Source organism: Notolepis coatsorum (genome assembly GCF_963971535.1).
Source record: "Notolepis coatsorum genome assembly, chromosome: 1".
In the NCBI taxonomy this organism is placed as follows: Eukaryota; Metazoa; Chordata; class Actinopteri; order Aulopiformes; family Paralepididae; genus Notolepis; species Notolepis coatsorum.
This window is the reverse complement of record NC_140165.1, coordinates 94,101,745-94,121,685: the sequence shown is the minus strand read 5'-3', so window position 1 is coordinate 94,121,685 and position 19,941 is coordinate 94,101,745. Positions and strand designations below refer to the sequence as shown.

The following is a 19,941-nucleotide window of genomic DNA, read 5'->3' as shown; positions in this document are numbered from 1 at the left end:
CCTCCCGCTAACACTGCCAATTGTGTTAGTATGGACGACCGACCACGCCGGAGGTACCACTGACGGCTGGATTCGATGCCAGTGTCTCTGCGGTGGTAGGCAGGCGCTTAGTCCGCTGCGCTACCCAGCCGCCCCTGCTATATCTATATTCTAAATTATAGCTATGGATACAATACCATGGTTATTTGACAGTAACTATCTTCTGTTCAAGATGCAAAAAAGAATAAATTCTCTCATGAATACGTTCATGCGTTATCCCGTGGTGAATATAAGTATAGTTTCGGGGTGATACGGGCTAATTCCTGGGAAACAAGTTACAGGGCGCTACATGAATTCTACTAAAAGCATTGGCGTTTCGTCCCTGGACACGCTACTATTTCCAAATCAAATGTATATAATAGGTATTACCGTATGTTTCATCATGAATGCATGAAAGGGGGGGGGGGTCGTTTCTGATTATTTGATTGCTAGTAACGGCATTCGTTATTACCACAACACACGCCGATCAGGGGGATGGGTTTGAAAACCTTGCACGATCAAGCTGAAATTGACGTCGGATAATCCTTACCTGTGGTGGTATTCCAAAAAGAATATTCCAATTGTTTGATCGCCATCTGGTCCATCTTATGTCCATCTGGTCCACGACATAACCCACCACAACATGCGCCCGGAGACATTTGAGTGTAGCACCCGGTGTTGAACAGGGTTTACTGCACTCTCGATACTGCCTACTAGCATGATCTGGCCAGTACTGCACCCGGTACAAATCGGAAAAAAAGGGAAAACTATCCAAAAACGTATATATATGCTTTTGGCCATTAACCGTTGGCGCCCAATAGCGTGTGAATGTTGGCCGTGAATGTGTTAACACATTGGTCGCCAAGATCGCTTTTCAGCATTTTTGCCCGCCATGCGTTGACCGCCAAGATCGCTGTACAGCGTTTTTGAGATCAATATTTCATTTTTTTCGCCATGGCATTCATAATTCATCCACCCAACCCCCGATGCCCTAGTGGGACCCTAGGCCTAACAAAAATAATGGTTGGTTTCAGGTTGCCGACCGACCCTGCCGATTTAGGTGCGACCCAATATATTTTATGAGTTTTTAAAAAAAATTATATATTTAAAAAAAAAAAAAAAAAAAAAAAATCTTTTTTTTATTTATTTTTTTTTTTTTTAAGAATAAAGTTTCATAGAAATCTTAGTCAAACATTTAGTATTATGGATATTAAACATGCTGGCAGAGTACATGCATCCATGTTGTTGTGAACATTTTAATTAAATAAAGAAATTCCCTATCCATAGTCGCCGTGGGAAAGAATAAAATAAAAAAATAAAATAAAATAAATTCCCTACCTACCCATGGCCAAACTGACAACCAACCTGAAACCAACTATTATTTTTGTTAGGCCCTAGATGGGACTGCAACGGCTCAATACCGCCGCCTGGTGGATGGTCGGGCGAGTTACACTCTCGCAAAAACCGGAAGTGTCATCGGTGCATCGAGGAAATTCCTCCGGCAGTCACATCTCGCTACAGGACTCCTGACAGACACTATAGTACATATGGATCGCTTTCTAAACTTAATAATTGATATGATTTCGGCGTTTATTGCGCCATACAAACCGGAAATGGACCTAGGCGATCGGCGTCGAATAATTGGGATCTTTCACCGCCAGTCTCAACGGCCCACGGTAAGGGGACAGTAACGTTATTTTCAGCCCGATTGTGCGTTTCCTTGTTTGTAATCAGTCTGATCAATATATCACCCATACTACATAAAGCCGTTACTGATGATCAAGGAATTATAAACGACCCTCCCCCCCTTTCCTCCACGCATGATGAAGCATAATGTATACCGATCATATACATTTGAATTTTTTAATATAGCATGTATGGGAAAGAAACTGCAATCGATAATCTATCATAATGCGTTTGGGCCTATAACTAGTGTTTTTGGAATTACAGCAGAAAAGATTAAAAACATACTTCTATTCTAGAAGGTATTAACACAACAATGTATGAATGAAAAAGTATAACGTTCCCACATCCTGATGATAATCGATGTTGAATGGGCCATAGTAATGTCAATATAGCAATACAATTTATAAAGTTATAGCCCTACAAGAAGGTAAACATCTCCATAGGCTTTTAACGGTGGCAGAGAGGGGTATGAGATGGGCACAACCCCCGGCGGTCAATGTGTTAAGTATCACTATTATTTGTTGTTATGATGATTTTGATATCGCCACACAAGTAAAGGAAAATGGACCATTTATTTTTTTTAAATGGCACCATGGCAATTGGATTACAACATAACATACAAAATATGTCTCATCACATTGTAATTTGTACTGGAAAAATACTGTCAAAACGCCCAGCCCTAGGTGGTAAGGAGCCAGTCAAATGCACCCTACTAGGAATACCACTGATCCAGTCATCTGTAACTTTCTGCCCGCCCCCAGGCCTTTTTTCAGATGCCATATTGGAAGGACCTGGTGGCGCTGATGAGAGCCTTCAGCAGGAAACCTTGTCACCTGAGTGGATCCACACTCATCTTCCACATAGTGATGGAGCCATTGAACTTTTCTCTGGTAACATTTGATAAAAGAAAAACGTTATTATTATTCTGATTGTGTTTGTCGTCAACAGCACTATGGTAACGTCACGGTGACCAAATGCGTCCACATTCTTATAGGATTCTATCACATTTTCATAACAATAGTGAATATTACTTACCCTGCACCGTTTTCATTGAGGTTTCTTACAAATTAACGATGTTTTATCTGTCCTATATATGCGGATAACATTTAAAATCTTAAATTGTACCATTTTGTTTCCCTTTAGACAACAAACATAATGCTAATGATGCACTTTTTTTTTTTTTTATCCACTTTTTCTCCCATTTTCTATTTTTCTCCCATCCCAATTTCGTATCATCCAATTCAACCCTCCCCTGTCTCGAACGCTGTTTCTTGCCTCCCACAACTAAGTCATACATAGCACGAGTCCCCTCCGATACTCGAGGTAACAGCAGTCGCATCTTTTCACCTGCGCGGCGCGATCTTTCAGCGTCAGGGGTCTGCGCTTTGGAGGGGCGTCGCCCCCATCGCTTCCTGATTCTACTGCGCAGGCGCACCAACCGACCTGTAGGAGTCGCTGTCCACAACGCCCGATCCCCACCCATCAGTTTCCCACCCCCTAATACTGCCAATGTGTATTAGTACAAACGACCAGCTAAACTGAAAGCAATGTGGAGCGCTGGGCTCGAACAGGCGAACCCAGCATCTCCAGTATTCGTGGTGAGCGCCTTGCCCACTGCACCACGTAGCCGCCCAATGATGCACTTTTGTTAAGATAATTAGTTTACCGGGCGGTCAGGTGGCGTATCGGAGATTGCGTTCGTCACCAACACCGGAGACGCTGGATTCGCCTGTTCGAATCCAGCTCACAGCTCCGGCGTTGTCACCAGCTTGGCTGGCCGTTCACACTAATAGGATCTAAGGGTGATCCTTCCACATGTTACACCCTCTCAGTGAGAGTCCGCGCTGCCAGGTGAAAAGAAGCGGTTGATTGGCTAGACGTGTGTCGGAGGAAGCACGTGATAGCCTCCACTCTCCCAGACCGACTGTGGGGGTTAAGTGCGCAGCGACTAGGAAGGGGATTGGGAATTGGCATAACGACTAACATTGGAATGGGAGAAAATCGGAGGAAAAAGGAGGGGGGAAAAGATAAAAAAAATAAATAATAATAATTAGTTTACCATTCGCGGTCACTGTACTGAGGTCGCATTAATAGTTTACCGCTGTTCAGATCGCGTCAAAGAATAGACGCGTCCCAGTGAGCTGTGACCTGTGCTAAAGGTCTTGGGAAATGTATTCATGTAGTTTTCAACATTTTCACCTTTTAATTTTAAACCAATGCTGCCATCTACTGACAACAGAAAGTGTTGTGTATCGTCAACTTGAGAGGCACTTCCGTAAACACAGTCGCCCAAAACCCATTCTAGAGATTCCCACTTTTTACTGGGAATGGGGCGTGGCCGAATTTGGTCCGAGACAATAAGAGTGACTGAGATTGGTCTACGTTCCGTTATAGTAATAGTTGGAAGAGAATGAACAAGGACAATTGAGGCCACAAAAAGATTTGTAGGGGTATTTATATCCCAGAATGACGGTTGGGGTCAAAAAGGTTAATGGGAAGGTTCAAATGAATTATTAAAAGATTTACATGTTAATATATTCTGTAAGAAAAAAAAAATTCAGCACAAGTTTTGAGAAAAGTCATTGCAAAATCAAGCATCTTTTATTGCAAACAATTGCCAAAAAACTGTTTAAATCCTGGAGGTACTGACTTTTAGGAGAGGAGCTCTTGTGTTGACAAATATTGATTGAACTTTCCTAGACCATGGTAATAACATTTTAGAATTCTTATTTTTTGTAGTATTCCCGTAAATTGCCATTCATCTTTTAAAATGAATAATCCACAACATTTTCTATGTGCCTGTTTCAGGAAGCAGCTTATGCATATCTGATGGGCCTCAGCAATGGGGTAAGACGCATGGACTTGCACACGGTTAATCACACACACACTCCCAACACACATGTATACACTTAGACTAATCGGGCTTCCTCGGGTGAGGATCACCATGGTTGACTGTGTATTGACGGTCTGATCTTGGGGTTAAAAATTTCTTTATGTGAAAGGGTGCAACAGAGTCTCACTTCCTTCATGGGAGGAACTTCAAACCTTTTTCTCCCTTACATCCTCTACTTTTTGTAAGTTTTAGTGATTTCTCTATGCATTAGAAACTTCATGTGATCCTTCAAAGATGGTGACCATAGCAACACTTAGCAACTATCTTAACTCATTGGCTGCCAGCCATTAGACGGGCCCTGTCTAAGCACTGCCAAGCTTTAAAAGAAATGGGGTGCATCACCTTATTTGTAGAGCTATAACTATAATATTATAGCTATGTATACAATACTATGGCTCATTTGACATAAACTATCTATTGTTCAATATGTGAAAACGAATAAATTTTTCCATCCATACATTCCTGTGTTATACCGTGGTGAATATAAGTATAGTTATAGCGTGGTCTGGGGTAATTCCCGAAAGGCTGAGTAATAGCCTTATGCGTCAATTCTACTATAAACGTTGCCGTTTCTTGCCTGTACACGCTACTATTCCGAAACCAATTCTATATTCTATATCATAGGTATTATGTTTCATCATGAATGCATGAAAGGGGGGGGGGGGTCGTTTCTGATTATTTGATTGGCAGTAACGGCATTCGTATTGAACACTAAAAACACTTAGCAGCCCGATCGGTATAAAAACATTGCATGATCAAGCCAGAATTGACGTCAGATAGTCTGACTTACCTGTGATCAGGAGTATTCCAAAAATAATATTCCAATTGTTTGATCGCCATCTGGTACATCCGATGTCCATTTGGTCCACGACATAACCCACCACAACATGTGGATCGGGGATATTTGACGCTCTTCAATGCAACCGACAAGCCAAGATACAAGGTTTCAAAGGGTGCTCGATACCGCCGTCTAGCTGGATGCGGCCGGTATTGCACTTTGGCGATCTCAGACTCATTCCCTATGGTAACACCAAGGTCCCTGGATGAATAATGAATAAAAATATCGGTAAACTCGTTGTTGGCGGGGAATGAGTTAAAGGTAGACTCTGTGATGTTGTCAAACTGCGACATTTAGGCAGAAAAATCCCCCCTTGGTATTGCGCTTTCATTTCTTTAGTTTTTGTCTGATGTAAGAGTTGGATTTCAGTGGGGATACCTCACATTCTACTAAGAGAGGTCTGGAGAAAATCACAGTATAATAAGTTACTAAACTCCAACCCACACATCAGACCAAAACAAAAATATTAAACAAAGTGCAGTACCAAGCGGGACTCTTTTGTCTAGATGTTGCTGTTTGACTGCATTACAAGTTCCCAAGTCCGATACTAACCCCTAATGTTGTACCTTTGAAGGATAGAATCCAGTCGAGTATGGATGATGCACAGTGACACACAATCCTCCCCCAACGTTTTATCTGTGGAGAATAGCCCACATTATGCACTAGGGATTGCAAAAACCTCTGTTTAACCTAGCCATCTATAAAACATCATGCTAAAACTGTGAAACAAATCCTACTCCCCTAAAATTATAAATACTTAGCATACATTACTCAATTATGCAATAGTGCTGCTGCTTTTTATTTTGTTAAAATCTTTTAGTTAATAAGACTACAGCGATTTCGGGTGCTCCAGTAGCACACCATGTACCGCGCTGCGTCGCGGAATACCGTGCTGCGTCACGGATCTGGTTGACTCCGAGTTCGATTCCCGGACTTGCCGTCATTTGCCGAATGTCTTCCCCTGCTCTCTCTCCCGTTTCACCCTACAACTGTCGGTCATGCTTGACCAGAAAAGCGATAAACGCTAAAAAACGAAGTTTAAAAAAAAAAAGAAAAAAAGACTACAGCGATTTCATGATGGCTTCCTGTCCTCGCCCCCGTTTTCTGGTGCAATGCTCAGAGATTTTTTAATCATTGGTAAACAAACGTAGTGCTGAAAATATACACTGATTGCTGTTATGATAGGGTTATGATCTTTACTCTTGGCTACATTTGAAAAAGAAACACAACATTGTACTTATTTGGGATAGCCGTGTTGGAGATAAAATGCCGGTTTGTCAACATGAAGCGAGGCTAAGCGTCGGAAACCTAACGTTACATTTCCTACAAAGGGGCTGGGCGTCCTGCACAATACATTTGGTTATTTTCTCTTATCAGCTTTGCTTTGTTACCGTCTGCAGGGAGTTTCTCGCACTTCTGAATGGTTTCCAGCGAAGTTAGTTGTGGCCAAAACATTTCCTCTTGGCATTCGTTGCATGTATAAACTCGGCATACTCCGTTTCAATGATGTAACGTTAGTCCGTGGTGTTGAAGTTCCCAGTGTTGCTGCCACCCCTAGAAATACTTCCGTTGCAGATATTACACTCGGCTGTGTCATGTTATTCCACATACATGTGAGTCCTCTGTATTTGTGAGTGTCTTTAGTTTTAGCCGTTAGCTCCATATCTCCACCATTATCCGTTCCTAGTCTACTCTGCGTAACTGCCTGTGACCCCAGTACGGTGGCCTGTACTCTGTGCCGTATTTGCACGCATACACAGGCTGTTTTGCCTTTTTCTTCTTTGAGCTTAAAATAACTCTCACAGCTGACATGACTGCGGCGCTCACGTTTAGCTAACGCTAACGTTGTTGTTAACTGTTGCTAGTACTGTTAACGTGATTGCACGCTTTACGGCATGTATCAGATCGGAAAATACTTCCTGTTTTTCCCCGATATCCGATCCCGTGGCGTGAATTTGACCAGTATCGGATTGGTGCCATCCCTATTACGTACATACTCACTCCAGGGTGTTACCTGTGGAGGATAGCCCACATTACCTACATACTCACTCCAGGGTTTCCGTGAGCCGGTAATTACGGTCATTTTGTTTTACCGGCAAGATCTGTTGCAGTCCGACATCTCTCCTGTCATAATGTCCTGTGAAAATAATTCCCTCCGGGAGCTCCAGTAGCTCACCGCGTACCGCGAGTGCTATTTCAGCGCTGTTGTGAAGGATCAGATTAAACCGAATATATATATTTATTTATGGATATATATTTAATAGTATTTGTATATCGTTTGATATCCCTTGTATATTCCTTGTACATATACACTGAATATCCCTTTAGTCTACTAACAGCCCATAATAGTTTCATTCTCTCATTGGACAAGAACCTGGCGCCAGCAGCCAAGCCCCTTGGTTCAAGTTCAATCGTGCCGACGAACATGTCGTTACAAGCCCGGTTCCGCGTAGGAATACGTCTGGCGAAATACGAATGGTACTATTTGTTCACAGCGCATATATATATGGCGCAAGTAAAGTAGAACTTTCTTTTAGTCCTTTAGTCCATTAGTCCTTTACCCTCCAACCTAGTAACAGACGTGAAGCCTCACCCACGACCCACGTGTGGTGCAGTATGGCCTACTTGGCCTCAGAATAGGCATTGAGACATCGTGTGGATTAATAGTTGAATTGTCATAGTTTGGCACTATACCGTCGAGTGGGACGTATTTCTATTAAGTTAATAATAGTCTATTATGTATGGTGCATCGTTCGGTTAGAGTTATAAAGTGAGCAGTACCCCCATCGTTCCTGGCGTTATCTAGAGTCTTAACCAGGCTGGGCAGACCACGTGTGGTGCTTTCATCCGAGGAGTTCTGGGCCAGGACGAGTGGACCTGCACATTGGATTACTTTACCCGGACGACGGCGAGCCCTACACGGCTTGGATTATCTACTTGCTTTGGGTGCTTTGATTATGCCATGGATAACAGCCAACACTAGTGAGTGTTGGAACTACCCCCCGAGAGGAGTCCAGGTGAGACGGCGCTCTACCCCGAGTGAGGTCGCCTCACGTCTCTTCGTTGTGGACCGGCAGCTACCGTCTACAAGAGGGCCCAGCTGTATTCATCTGTGGACCGAGGTTCTGTGGGCACCGTGTTCAGCACTCTGAATTCTCCCAAGAAATCGTTGGCCAGATGGGATATCGCCGGCGGCTCTCCTAACCCCCCCCCCTACTGACTTACAACCAGCGGGACCCCCCTTTAGTGTATCCAGCTATAATCATTTAAGTACCATCGCTATAGTTCCCTAAAGAACCAGGTTGTATACTTGCTCCCTGCGTAACCAGAGATTGGACATTCAATGTTGATTTGCCTACGAATACTCATTTGCCTTACAAGTGCATTCAAATCATAAATGTCATTAAGTGAACGTTGTATATACCCTTTGCTATATAAAATATTCGATTTATACATTTGTGTGGACTTCGTTTCATGGTGGGAAAGTGTTCATCATATCTATATCATGTACTGTGTGGCCAGTAGTTAAAGTACATAATCGGTAGTGGTTTAATGATACCATACTTATCAATACAGTCAGGGAATTGTACCCCTCAGTTACAAGCGCCGTGGACAACCGTGCTCGTCACGGATCTGGGACTGAGCGCGTTCGAATCCCGGACGGCAGCCGTGCCTTTCCCAGAGTGTCTTCCCCCCCATCTGAACCCTTTCAGCCTGCTTCTGTCGGTCGAACTTGACCAAGTATGAATGCGATGAAAAAGCGATAAACGCTAAAAGAACCAGCTGACTGGTCAAAGTTTAAAAAAAAAAAGAAAATAATTCCCTCCTTATTTTTAATTTGTAATATCGGGTCAGAAATAAGAATAGACTGTTCTTTTCATATCGGCACTATCTCGGCTTTAGGTCCAAGTGAACTTAGACGATAAAACCATTACGACAATTATATAAGTCTAAGTAAGAAAACGCTACCTAATTTCTAGCAGAAACGCTACATGCTCTCTCACTCCCTCACTATTTTTCTCACTCACTCGTGCACTCTCTCTCACTCACATCTGTGTGGTTGTGTCCCTTTGTCCTCCTCTTTACTTCCTGGTGTTGATGTTTACTTCCTGTCCAGCTTGCGGTTGACATGGCGACGCTGAAGGGGCGGCTGGTGATCATCAGCAGTGCGACCATGTCTTACCCCCGATCGTCTCAGGAGATCTGGGAGGCCGTCACGGCAGTAGCACCTGTCAGGAACTACCTGCCTCTGATGGACAGGGTACAGCCACACACACACACACACACACGTACACACATACTAGGGTTCGGGCGGTATTAACCCTTTCACTGCCACACGACAGCCGTTTAACCCTTTCACTGTGACAATACAGAAGGTTAGCCCTTTACTATCACACAACCGACGGCGGTGCTCCATCATTAGCTCCGCGGATGCGGAGAAACGCCTAGATTAAGAACGCCTAGATTAAGAACGTTTGTCCGGCACCACTGTCTGTGTGTTTGTCTCTCCAGTAGAATGTTCGGGGGAGGTTTAATGGTATCACAATTTGGATACCGCCCAACCCTAATACATATACAGGTGCATCTCGATAAATTAGAATATCGAGGAAAAGTTCATTTATTTCAGTAATTCAATAAAAAAAGTGAAAATCATATACCGTATTATAGATTCATTACACAGAGTAAAATATATACCGTATATATATAGTACCGGTATATGCATTCAATACTTGTTCTGGGCTCCTTTTGTATCAATCTGTATGGTGTGGCATGGAGGCAAGCAGTATATTTCTTCAATATTCAAATGTATACAGTCATGCTGCTCGCACTCGCAACACCCATGTTGAGGTTACATAGCTGATAAAGGGATGATTTGTAATGTTAGCAGGAGAGGCACAAGCTGCTGTAATGTTCAGAACTCTTAACATTAAGCTCTATAAAAATGTATTTATACAGATAACGTTAAGCTCTCTAAAATTAAATCAACAGATGTTAAGCTCTAAAAATAAATCAATACAGATGACATTAACCCTCTAAAAAGCACACAGACAAAGGTTCGCCTGGACATGGTGTTATATCTTTGCCAATCGTGAGCTTATTCTTTGAGTCAGTAGCAAGTGTTGTACCTTTTTTATCCTTTTATGATTCACGGGAACCAACCCTTTATTTCTGGTACAGTGTAAAGTCACCATCATACATTACCTTTGTGTGAGCATACAATATTTGACATTAAGCTCTCTAAAATAAATCAATACAGATAACATTAGCTCTCTAAAATAGATCAATACAGATAACGTTAAGCTAGGGCTGGGCGATATGACGATATTATATAAATATCGGGTACAGTTCATTAACGATACACTTTTTTAACGTATCGTGGATATCGTGATGTTTTGCCCAAGAGGATTGTGTCGCGTCAATCTGGTCCACTCCGTTCAAACTTTTGAACAACGCCGCTCCCACACACACACTACTAGTACTGCATCAAAGTTAGTACTTATGATTAACAAAGGCATTCGTTTTGTGGCATTAACGTTATATAGTTACACGTTATATAGTTACACATCAGCGTATTTACCCAAACATAGCAACGTCCGATGACGACAGATAGCAAGCGTTACTGTTCATATCTCAGTCCGTGCCGAGTTGTGCGTGCCCATTCTGCGGTCTGTTAATAAAGTTTTCAATCAGACAGATGTATGGAAAGGCTTTTATTATAACATTTGTTGCAGTAAAATCATTATGCCTCGTTGTCATGCTGCGGTGCGCTAGTAATCACTCGTCCGCCGCGGTGAGCTGTTGTTGTTGTCGTTGAGCTGAGCTGCTCTCGTTAAAATCAATGGAGGGCATTCAGGAATGTAAAAAAATAATAGCGCTTGCCGATTGGTGCTAAGAACAGCAGGGCGGGTACAAGCGGTGTGACGTAATTGGCAGACTCGACTGTCAATCAAAATTATTCTGTTGCCGGCTGAATGATTAATGAATGAAAACGTTATTAACGATTGCAGAATGGGTACAATACAGTACAGCTCAATACAACAACAGTGGACTGACTGGAGGATGAAGACCAGAAAAAGACTTTCGGCTTTTTTACATAAGGGTCCTCCATTTTCAATTCATCAAAACATTTAGAGACATACAAATATACAGTAGTTTCATAAAAATGCTAAAATCCTATTGATTGATTGATTGATTGATTTAAAACTTTATTAACATATTGCAGAATGGGTACAGTACAGCTCAATACATACAATTGTTAAGGGGATGCAGACCAGAGAAAGACTTTCGTCTTGTTTACATCAGGGTCCCCCATTTTCAATTCATCATATTTCATATCTAAATCATATAATATCTCATTGCTAAATATATGCAATATATAATCTAATAATCCAATAATCTAAATCTAATATATAATATAAAAATGCTAAATGCATGGGTATTTTATTTTGTCTTTAATGTTAGCTTGCAAACTCAAATACTGTCTTGGTAAGCCTCATAATGAATTGTTTGGGGAAAAAAAGAAAAACATCGTGATGCGTATCGTGTATCGCCGAAAGGTCAGAAAATATCGTGATATCATATTTAGGCCATATCGCCCAGCCCTACGTTAAGCTCTCCAATAAAGATCATTTTAAGCTCTAATGATAAATTAACACAGATAACACTAGCTCTCTAAAATAAATCAATACAGATAACTTTATGCTGGGGCGGCTAGGTGGTGTAGTGGGCAAGGCACTCACCACCAGTGTGGAGACGCTAGGATTCGCGTGTTCGAATCCAGCTCTCCACATTGTTTTCAGTTTAGCTGGTCGTTCATACTAATACACATTGGCCGTATTACGGGGGGGGAAAACTGAAGGGTGGGGATCGAACGTTGTGAACAAGCGACTCCTACAAGTCGGTTGGTGCGCCTGCGCAGTAGAATCAGGAAGTGTCGGGGGCAGCGTGAGCCTCCCACGCGTTACTCCTCGACACTGAGAGATCGAGCTGCGCAGGTGAAAAGATGCGACTGCTGTTACCTCAAGTACCGGAGGGGACTTGTGCTATGTATGACTTAGTCCACATTGCAGCCGGCTTGTGGGAGGCAAGAAACAGCGTTTGTGACAGGGCAGGGTTGAATTGGATGATACGAAATTGGGATGGGAGAAAATATGGAAAAATGGGAGAAAAAGTGGATCAAAAAACAGATAACTTTATGCTCTAAAGATATATGAATACATATACATTACCTCTGAAAAGTGTAAACCATCTGATGCATTTCCCAGACTACTGCCATCAATCCTCAGCCTGTCTTGCCTCGCGTTCAGGAATCATTGGAAAACAATGTCTCTGTCTGTGGTCTGTGTGCATTGCAGGTTTATGTGGAGTTTGAGTCAGTGGAGGATATGAATGCGGTGCTTCGTTCCTCTACAGAGAACGCCCTCTTTAAAGGATATGACCTCCACGTTTTCAAACCTGGTGAGCAGTTTTTGGATTTGGATTTTAGAGGGAGCTGGCCCGAACGCTTTGAAGTTTCAATCGCTGCCATGATAATCAATGACAAAATGACTGTTCAAATGCTTGGTTTTCTTAGTTTTTGGTTGTTTTACTCCACCGACCAAATTACATCATTACTACAGAGTACCGATTCACACTATATCAATCGGTACCACATTTCGGTACCTTTACATGTTTATTATAGGAGTGTAATATGCTAGACAAGAGGGAGCCTTTTCCACAAATGTGGCTACATCAGTAGAAGAAGAAATTGAAATAATAATCTTATTTATATGAACTTTCAGAAAACCTATCCACCCACCCAGCTCTCATTTACCCACCCAGCTCATTTACCCACCAGCTCTCATTTACCCACCAGCTCTCATGTACCCACCCAGCTCTCATTTACCCACCAGCTCTCATGTACCCACCCAGCTCTCATTTACCCACCAGCTCTCATTTACCCACCCAGCTCTCATTTACCCACCAGCTCTCATTTACCCACCAGCTTTCATTTACCCACCCAGCTCTCATTTACCCACCAGCTCTCATTTACCCACCAGCTCTCATTTACCCACCAGCTCTCATTTACCCACCCAGCTCTCATTTACCCACCAGCTCTCACTTACCCACCAGCTCTCATTTACCCACCGCGCTGAGAAGAATGAAGCTGTGCTTATTCTTTTTTTTTATCCACTTTTTCTCCTTATTTTTCTATTCTCCCATTCCAATTTCGTATTGCCAATTCTCCCCTCCCCTGTCTTGAACGTTGCTAGACTATGCATCCCACTGGTCGGCTGTAGTGAGGATGGAAGCCTTGCATCACGTGTCCCCTCCGCCTCCGGTACACGAGGTCGCATCTTTTCACCAGACAGCGCGGACTCTCAGTGGCGAGGAGTAACGCGTAGGAGGGACACACCGCCCCCGATACTTCCTGTCTCTGCTGTGCAGGCGTCACCCAACCGACCTGTAGGAGTCACTGTCCACAACGTCCAATCCCCACCCATCGACTTCCACCCGCTAACTCTTGTCAATTGAGATAATATGACGACTGGCCCAAGCCGCAGGCAATGCTGACACCGGGATTCGAGACCGGAGTCTCTTGCATTGGTGATGACCGCAATCTCTGCTACGCCACCCAGCCGCCCTAAAGCTGTGCTTATTCAACAATAATTAATTACTACTGAAGCTTTGAAGCCCAAGAAATGGGCCAGCCATAGTTTTAGAGCAGTGGTTTTCAAACTTTAAACTTTTTTTTCACAACCCGAAACTGATATGGCATGAGTTCTTGGTTTTTGTTTTTCAACCAAAATGTTCCTGTAATCATAATACAACCTGCACTGTATATTTTGACGGCACTAAAATACAAATGCGCTGTTTCATCCTCCCATCGGAAATTATAAAAAGCCCTGCATGCCGTGTTTGTGCCGAGTAGTGAGAATATGCTTTGCTCATGTCTCCCTTCTTCCCACAGCACGTTTGGCGCTCACAGCACTGGATCGCTCTGAGGTGAGTTCTCTTGTCCTTGTATCAACAGCTCATTCAAACAACGAGAGACATGTAAATGATCTGCCCTTTGGTTCATCTCAAGAAGGTGCTGAATGAGCTCAGTGGCATCTTTTTGCTTTTGGTCAATGTTAGCATGGTGTTATTCACCATCATGGGGGGGGGGACTTATATTCTACTACAATTTATTCAAGCATAGTACGAACACATTTGTCACATACAATCGGGGAAATAAGTATTGAACACATCAACATTTTGTTCAGTAAATGTATTTCCAATGAGCGTATTCAAGCAAAATTTGCACCAGACTTTGGTATTAACTCAAGAAATCTAAACATTAAAGTCCATATGTAAATAAAGTTATGTGTAATAAAGTGGAATTAAATGGGAAAAAAGTATTAAAATAAAGAGCCATGGACCACTAGGAAAGAGCTCCAGAAAGACTTGGAGGCAGCAGGTACAACTGTGCCAGAAAGGACTAGTGTTGTCACGATACTGGAATTTCGACTTCGATACGATACCTTGAAAAGTATCGATACTTCGATACCATTTCGATACCAAAAAAATAAATAAAAAATAATAATATATATATTGTGGTGGACACTAGAGGGAGGTGTCTCACTTCAGAATGGACACTGATTGAGTGACAGGAGGGAGTTGACTTAAGGGTGTGGCTGTACCTTGGTTCTGTTGGTTTTGTTTGGAAGTAAAGTTCAGAGACTCGATACTCCGTCTGCTCGTCTCATTGATTCACTTCCACAGTGGTGACCCTAAACGTGTGAAATATGAGCAATAACGAGAATCCACCGGCTGTGGTTCCCGCAGTGTATGCAGCTACAGTCAAGTTGCCAGAGTTTTGGCAGCATGACCCGGCCCCGTGGTTTCAGCACATCGAGGCACAATTTCACCTCCGCGGAATAACGTCGGATGAGACGAAATATTACCATGTTGTGGCGGCATTGGATTCCTCCACTACACGCCGGCTGATGGGATGCCTGAGAGAGCCGCCAGCAGCCGGCAAATACGACGCGCTCAGAGAACAGCTGTTGCGCATTTTCCAGCTGTCAGATGCAGAGCGCGCAGAGCGCCTATTGTCCCTCAACGGATTGGGGGACAGTAAACCAACAGAACTGATGGAGAACATGCTAGCACTGCTTGGTTCAGGTGACGCTACGTTTATTTTTGTGCAGCTGTTCCTGCGTCAACTCCCGACTCCGGTGCGCACGGCTCTGGCCAGCTCGCCTCTCGTGCGCACCAAGGATTACCGGGGATTGGCAGAGGAGGCGGATAGAATACTACTGGCCTCCCGTCAGTACTGTGTGGCTGCTGTGTCTGATCGGGTGGCTGATCGCAGGGATCAGACACAGAGGGATGATAGAGGGCTTTGTTATTATCATCGCCGTTTTGGCAACAAAGCGAAGAGCTGTGTTCCACCATGCACCTTTGGTAACCAGGGAAACGCGAGAGCCGGCGCTCGTTAGCGGCTATGAGCGCTGGCGTCAATATCAACGAGCTGTTGTTTATCGAGGACACGTTGTCTGGAAGGCGTCTGTTGGTGGATTCTGGCGCCCAGAGGAGCATCCTGCCTGCGTCGGCCACGGACGCCTTGGGAAACGGTCATGGACCACCCCTGGACGCGGCTAATGGGACTTCCATCCGTACGTTTGGTACCAGGTACGTAACTATGTGTTTACATGGACAGCAGTTTAGCTGGGAATTTATTATTGCTTCAGTGTCGGTGCCTATACTGGGCGTGGATTTTTTGTGTGCTCACAGACTGTTAGTGGACGTTGCGAACCGTAGGCTGATTGGCTCTGTGTCCTTTGACACATACCCCTGCACACTAGGGGGGCCGGGGCCGCCTGCCCTGGCCAATATGCTCGCCACAGGCGATATGTACCAGCGCCTCCTCGCTGAGTTTCCTGCTCTGACTGTCCCCACTTTCTCTGCCTCTGTCGCCAAGCATGGGGTGGAACATTACATCCCAACGGTGGGCCCGCCAGTTTATGCACGGGCGCGCCGCCTGGATGCTGCTAAACTGGCAATAGCCAGGGAGGAGTTTGCCACAATGGAACGGCTCGGCATTGTGCGCCGGTCCAACAGTCCTTGGGCCTCCCCACTACACATGGTCCCCAAGGCGGACGGGAAGTGGCGTCCGTGTGGTGATTTCCGTCGCCTAAATAACATCACCACTCATGACCGGTACCCAGTGCCACATATCCAGGATTTCTCTGCCCACCTGGCGGGCGCCACCATTTTTTCTAAAATAGATTTGGTGCGTGGCTACCACCAGGTACCGGTCCATCCGCTCGACGTGCCCAAGACTGCCATTATCACCCCGTTTGGACTGTTTGAATTCCTGCGCATGCCATTCGGCCTTAAAGGGGCAGCGCAAACATTCCAGCGGCTGATGGACTCTGTGCTGCGAGGCCTGTCATTTTTGTTTATTTATCTGGACGACATCCTGGTAGCCAGTGCATCGGTGGAGGAGCATCGGGGACATCTCCGTCAACTGTTCGAGCGGCTCAACGAGCATGGGCTGATCGTGAACCCGGCCAAATGTCAGTTTGGCCTGCCGGCCATGGATTTCCTGGGCCACCATGTCTCTTCCCAGGGGGCTGTTCCTCTACCCGCCAAGGTGGAGGCAATTGCTGCTTTCCCCCGCCCCCTCACCATCAAACCTCTCCAGGAGTTCCTGGGGATGGTTAATTTTTACAATAGGTTTATAGCCCATGCGGCTCACCTGATGAGACCTCTGTACGAGGCGTTGAAGGGGAAGAGAGCCAACGATGACGTGGGCTGGTCCCCGGAGCGGGTCCAGGCATTTGAGGGCTCTAAGGCTGCCCTTGCCAACGCTGCCATGCTGGCACACCCATCTCCTGCTGCTCCTATAGCCCTCACCACCGATGCCTCCGATTATGCAGTAGGTGCGGTGTGCGAGCAGTGGGTGGCTGGCGCCTGGCAGCCTCTGGCCTTCTTCAGTAGGAAGCTGCGCGACAACGAGAGGAAGTATAGTACATTCGACAGGGAGCTCCTGGCCCTCTTCCTCGCCATACGTCACTTCAGGTTCTTGCTGGAGAGCCGCAAGTTCACAGTTTTTGTCGACCACAAGCCCCTAACGTTCGCCATGGCCAAGACCACGGAGCCATGGTCGGGGCGGCAGCAGCGCCAACTTTCCGCCATATCGGAGTTCACTACCGACATCCAGCATGTAGCCGGTAAAGACAACCAGGTGGCGGACTGCCTCTCCCGGGCGCGCGTCAGTCCTGTGCACCTGGGCATCGACTATGTTGCCATGGCTGCTGACCAGCTCACCGACTCAGACCTTCAGGCGTTCAGGACGGCTGTGACAGGACTTCGACTTGAGGATGTGGTGTTTCACGACTGCGGCGCCACGCTCCTCTGTGACGTCTCCACTGGCCAGCCCCGCCCCATGGTTCCAACTGACTGGTGCCACCGGGTATTTGACACCATTCATGCCCTTTCACACCCTGGGGTAAAGGCGTCGGTCAAGCTGGTAGCGGCCAAGTTCGTCTGGCCGGGCCTTAGGAAGGACGTCAAAGTATGGGCGGCCTCCTGTGTGGCGTGCCAGCGTGCCAAGGTACATCGTCACACTAAGGCCCCCCTGGAGCCGTTTCTCATTCCAGAGAGGCGGTTTGACCATGTCCACGTGGACCTGGTGGGCCCACTTCCCCCGTCTCAGGGTTTCACACACCTCCTCACTATGGTGGACAGGACCACCAGGTGGCCGGAGGTTGTTCCCCTGTCATCAACAACGGCTGCGGAGGTGGCTCGGGCGTTTATCTTCGGCTGGGTCACTCGGTTTGGCACGCCATTGGACTTGACTTCGGACAGGGGATCCCAGTTCACTTCTGAGCTGTGGAGCACCGTGGCTGAGAGACTTGGGGTGAAACTCCATCGTACCACAGCATACAACCCAAAGGCCAACGGCATGTGTGAGCGTTTTCACAGATCCATGAAGGCCGCTCTCCGGGCCACGCTCACAGATGGCAACTGGGTCGACCGTCTTCCGTGGGTCATGTTGGGCCTGCGTACTGCCCCTAAAGAAGACCTGCAGGCCTCTTCAGCCGAATTGGTTTTTGGTCAACCGCTGAGGGTCCCAGGAGAGTTCCTTCCTGGTTCCTCTGCCCCTTGGTCCACTACAGCTCACCGATCTGCCTTCCAGGACGCAGCGAGGGTGTTTGCCCCAGTTCCCACACATCACTGCCTTCCCCAGTCCTACATTCCTAAGGACCTGATGACTGCGAGGTATGTGTTCATCCGTCATGATGCCCACCGTTCTCCACTGCAGGCTCCCTATGACGGGCCCTTCCGCGTCCTCGAGCCGGGCCCCAAGTACTTTGTGGTGGACATGGGGGGGAATAAGGAGCAGATCTCAGTCGATCGTCTTAAGCCTGCTCATGTGGTCCCAAATGGGCCGGTGGAGCTGGCTCAGCCCCGGCGCCGGGGCCGGCCACCCAAGTCTTCCCCTGTCCCATGCCCTCCGGCCGTTGTTACCCCTACCTTTCCACCGGCGAGGCCTCGGCGGCGGCGGGGACGGCCCCCTGCCCCTACCCTTACCCTTTCCCCTTCCACGTTCCCTGTGACTGTTAAATACAGTCGTTATGGCCGCGTGGTCAGACCTCCTAAAAGAGACTGAAGACACTGGGTGCACTGTTTTTGGGGGTTTGTTGTGTTCAGTTCCGTTTGTTTGGTGTTGCACTGAATGTCAATTCTGAATGTTCGGGGGGGGCCTGTGTGGTGGACACTAGAGGGAGGTGTCTCACTTCAGAATGGACACTGATTGAGTGACAGGAGGGAGTTGACTTAAGGGTGTGGCTGTACCTTGGTTCTGTTGGTTTTGTTTGGAAGTAAAGTTCAGAGACTCGATACTCCGTCTGCTCGTCTCATTGATTCACTTCCACAATATATAGTTTTCTTTTTATAAACAAATTTAGCTTTTGTTGCTGGTTGATTCTCCTCAGCTTCTCTCTGGTACTATAAGAGAAGATACATATAACACTTTTAAAACCCTTTGTTTATCTTTAGATCACACATTTAAAAATAACTGTTCATCTCACTTCAATCATTTTTATTGCAGAACATGGTATTTTCTCAAGCAGACAGATGTAAACACTGTAATCTGTGTTGCATGTACCTGACAAACTGAACTGTTTGTATTACAGTTAGTAACAGTTTCGATTTTTATTTAGAGAGAGAGAGGCTATGCTCGGAGCATTTTAGTAACGTTACATTTTCAACAAGATTGCTGCTATTTAAACACTTCATGGAAACGGGGTAACGTTAAACCTTATGTCGACTGTAGTATTGTATGACCTCGACATAATGTTTAAACGTTAACGTTACTCCGTTTCCATGCAGTAATTATAAAAGTGGCCAGCTAAGCTAACAGAGCTAACGGCTAGCAGTAGCTAACGTTAGCTGAAAGCTGTAACGTTACTAACAACGAATCAGCTGTTGATATTATGCGCCATCAGTAGACAACGTATCATGTATTAAACTA

General features: G+C 45.5%; 1 protein-coding gene across 1 annotated transcript in view; it reads left to right on the top strand.

Moving 5' to 3' along the window:
- LOC311232015 (uncharacterized protein) overlaps positions 1 to 19,941 on the top strand; it is a 57,572-nt gene that overhangs the window by 20,198 nt on the left and 17,433 nt on the right. Inside the window, exons 11-15 of the mRNA XM_084318678.1 lie at positions 2,466 to 2,594; positions 4,513 to 4,551; positions 9,553 to 9,696; positions 12,791 to 12,893; positions 14,386 to 14,420. Of these exons, the coding sequence (XP_084174804.1) occupies positions 2,466 to 2,594; positions 4,513 to 4,551; positions 9,553 to 9,696; positions 12,791 to 12,893; positions 14,386 to 14,420 (450 nt within the window). The remainder of the gene's footprint in view (positions 1 to 2,465; positions 2,595 to 4,512; positions 4,552 to 9,552; positions 9,697 to 12,790; positions 12,894 to 14,385; positions 14,421 to 19,941) is intronic.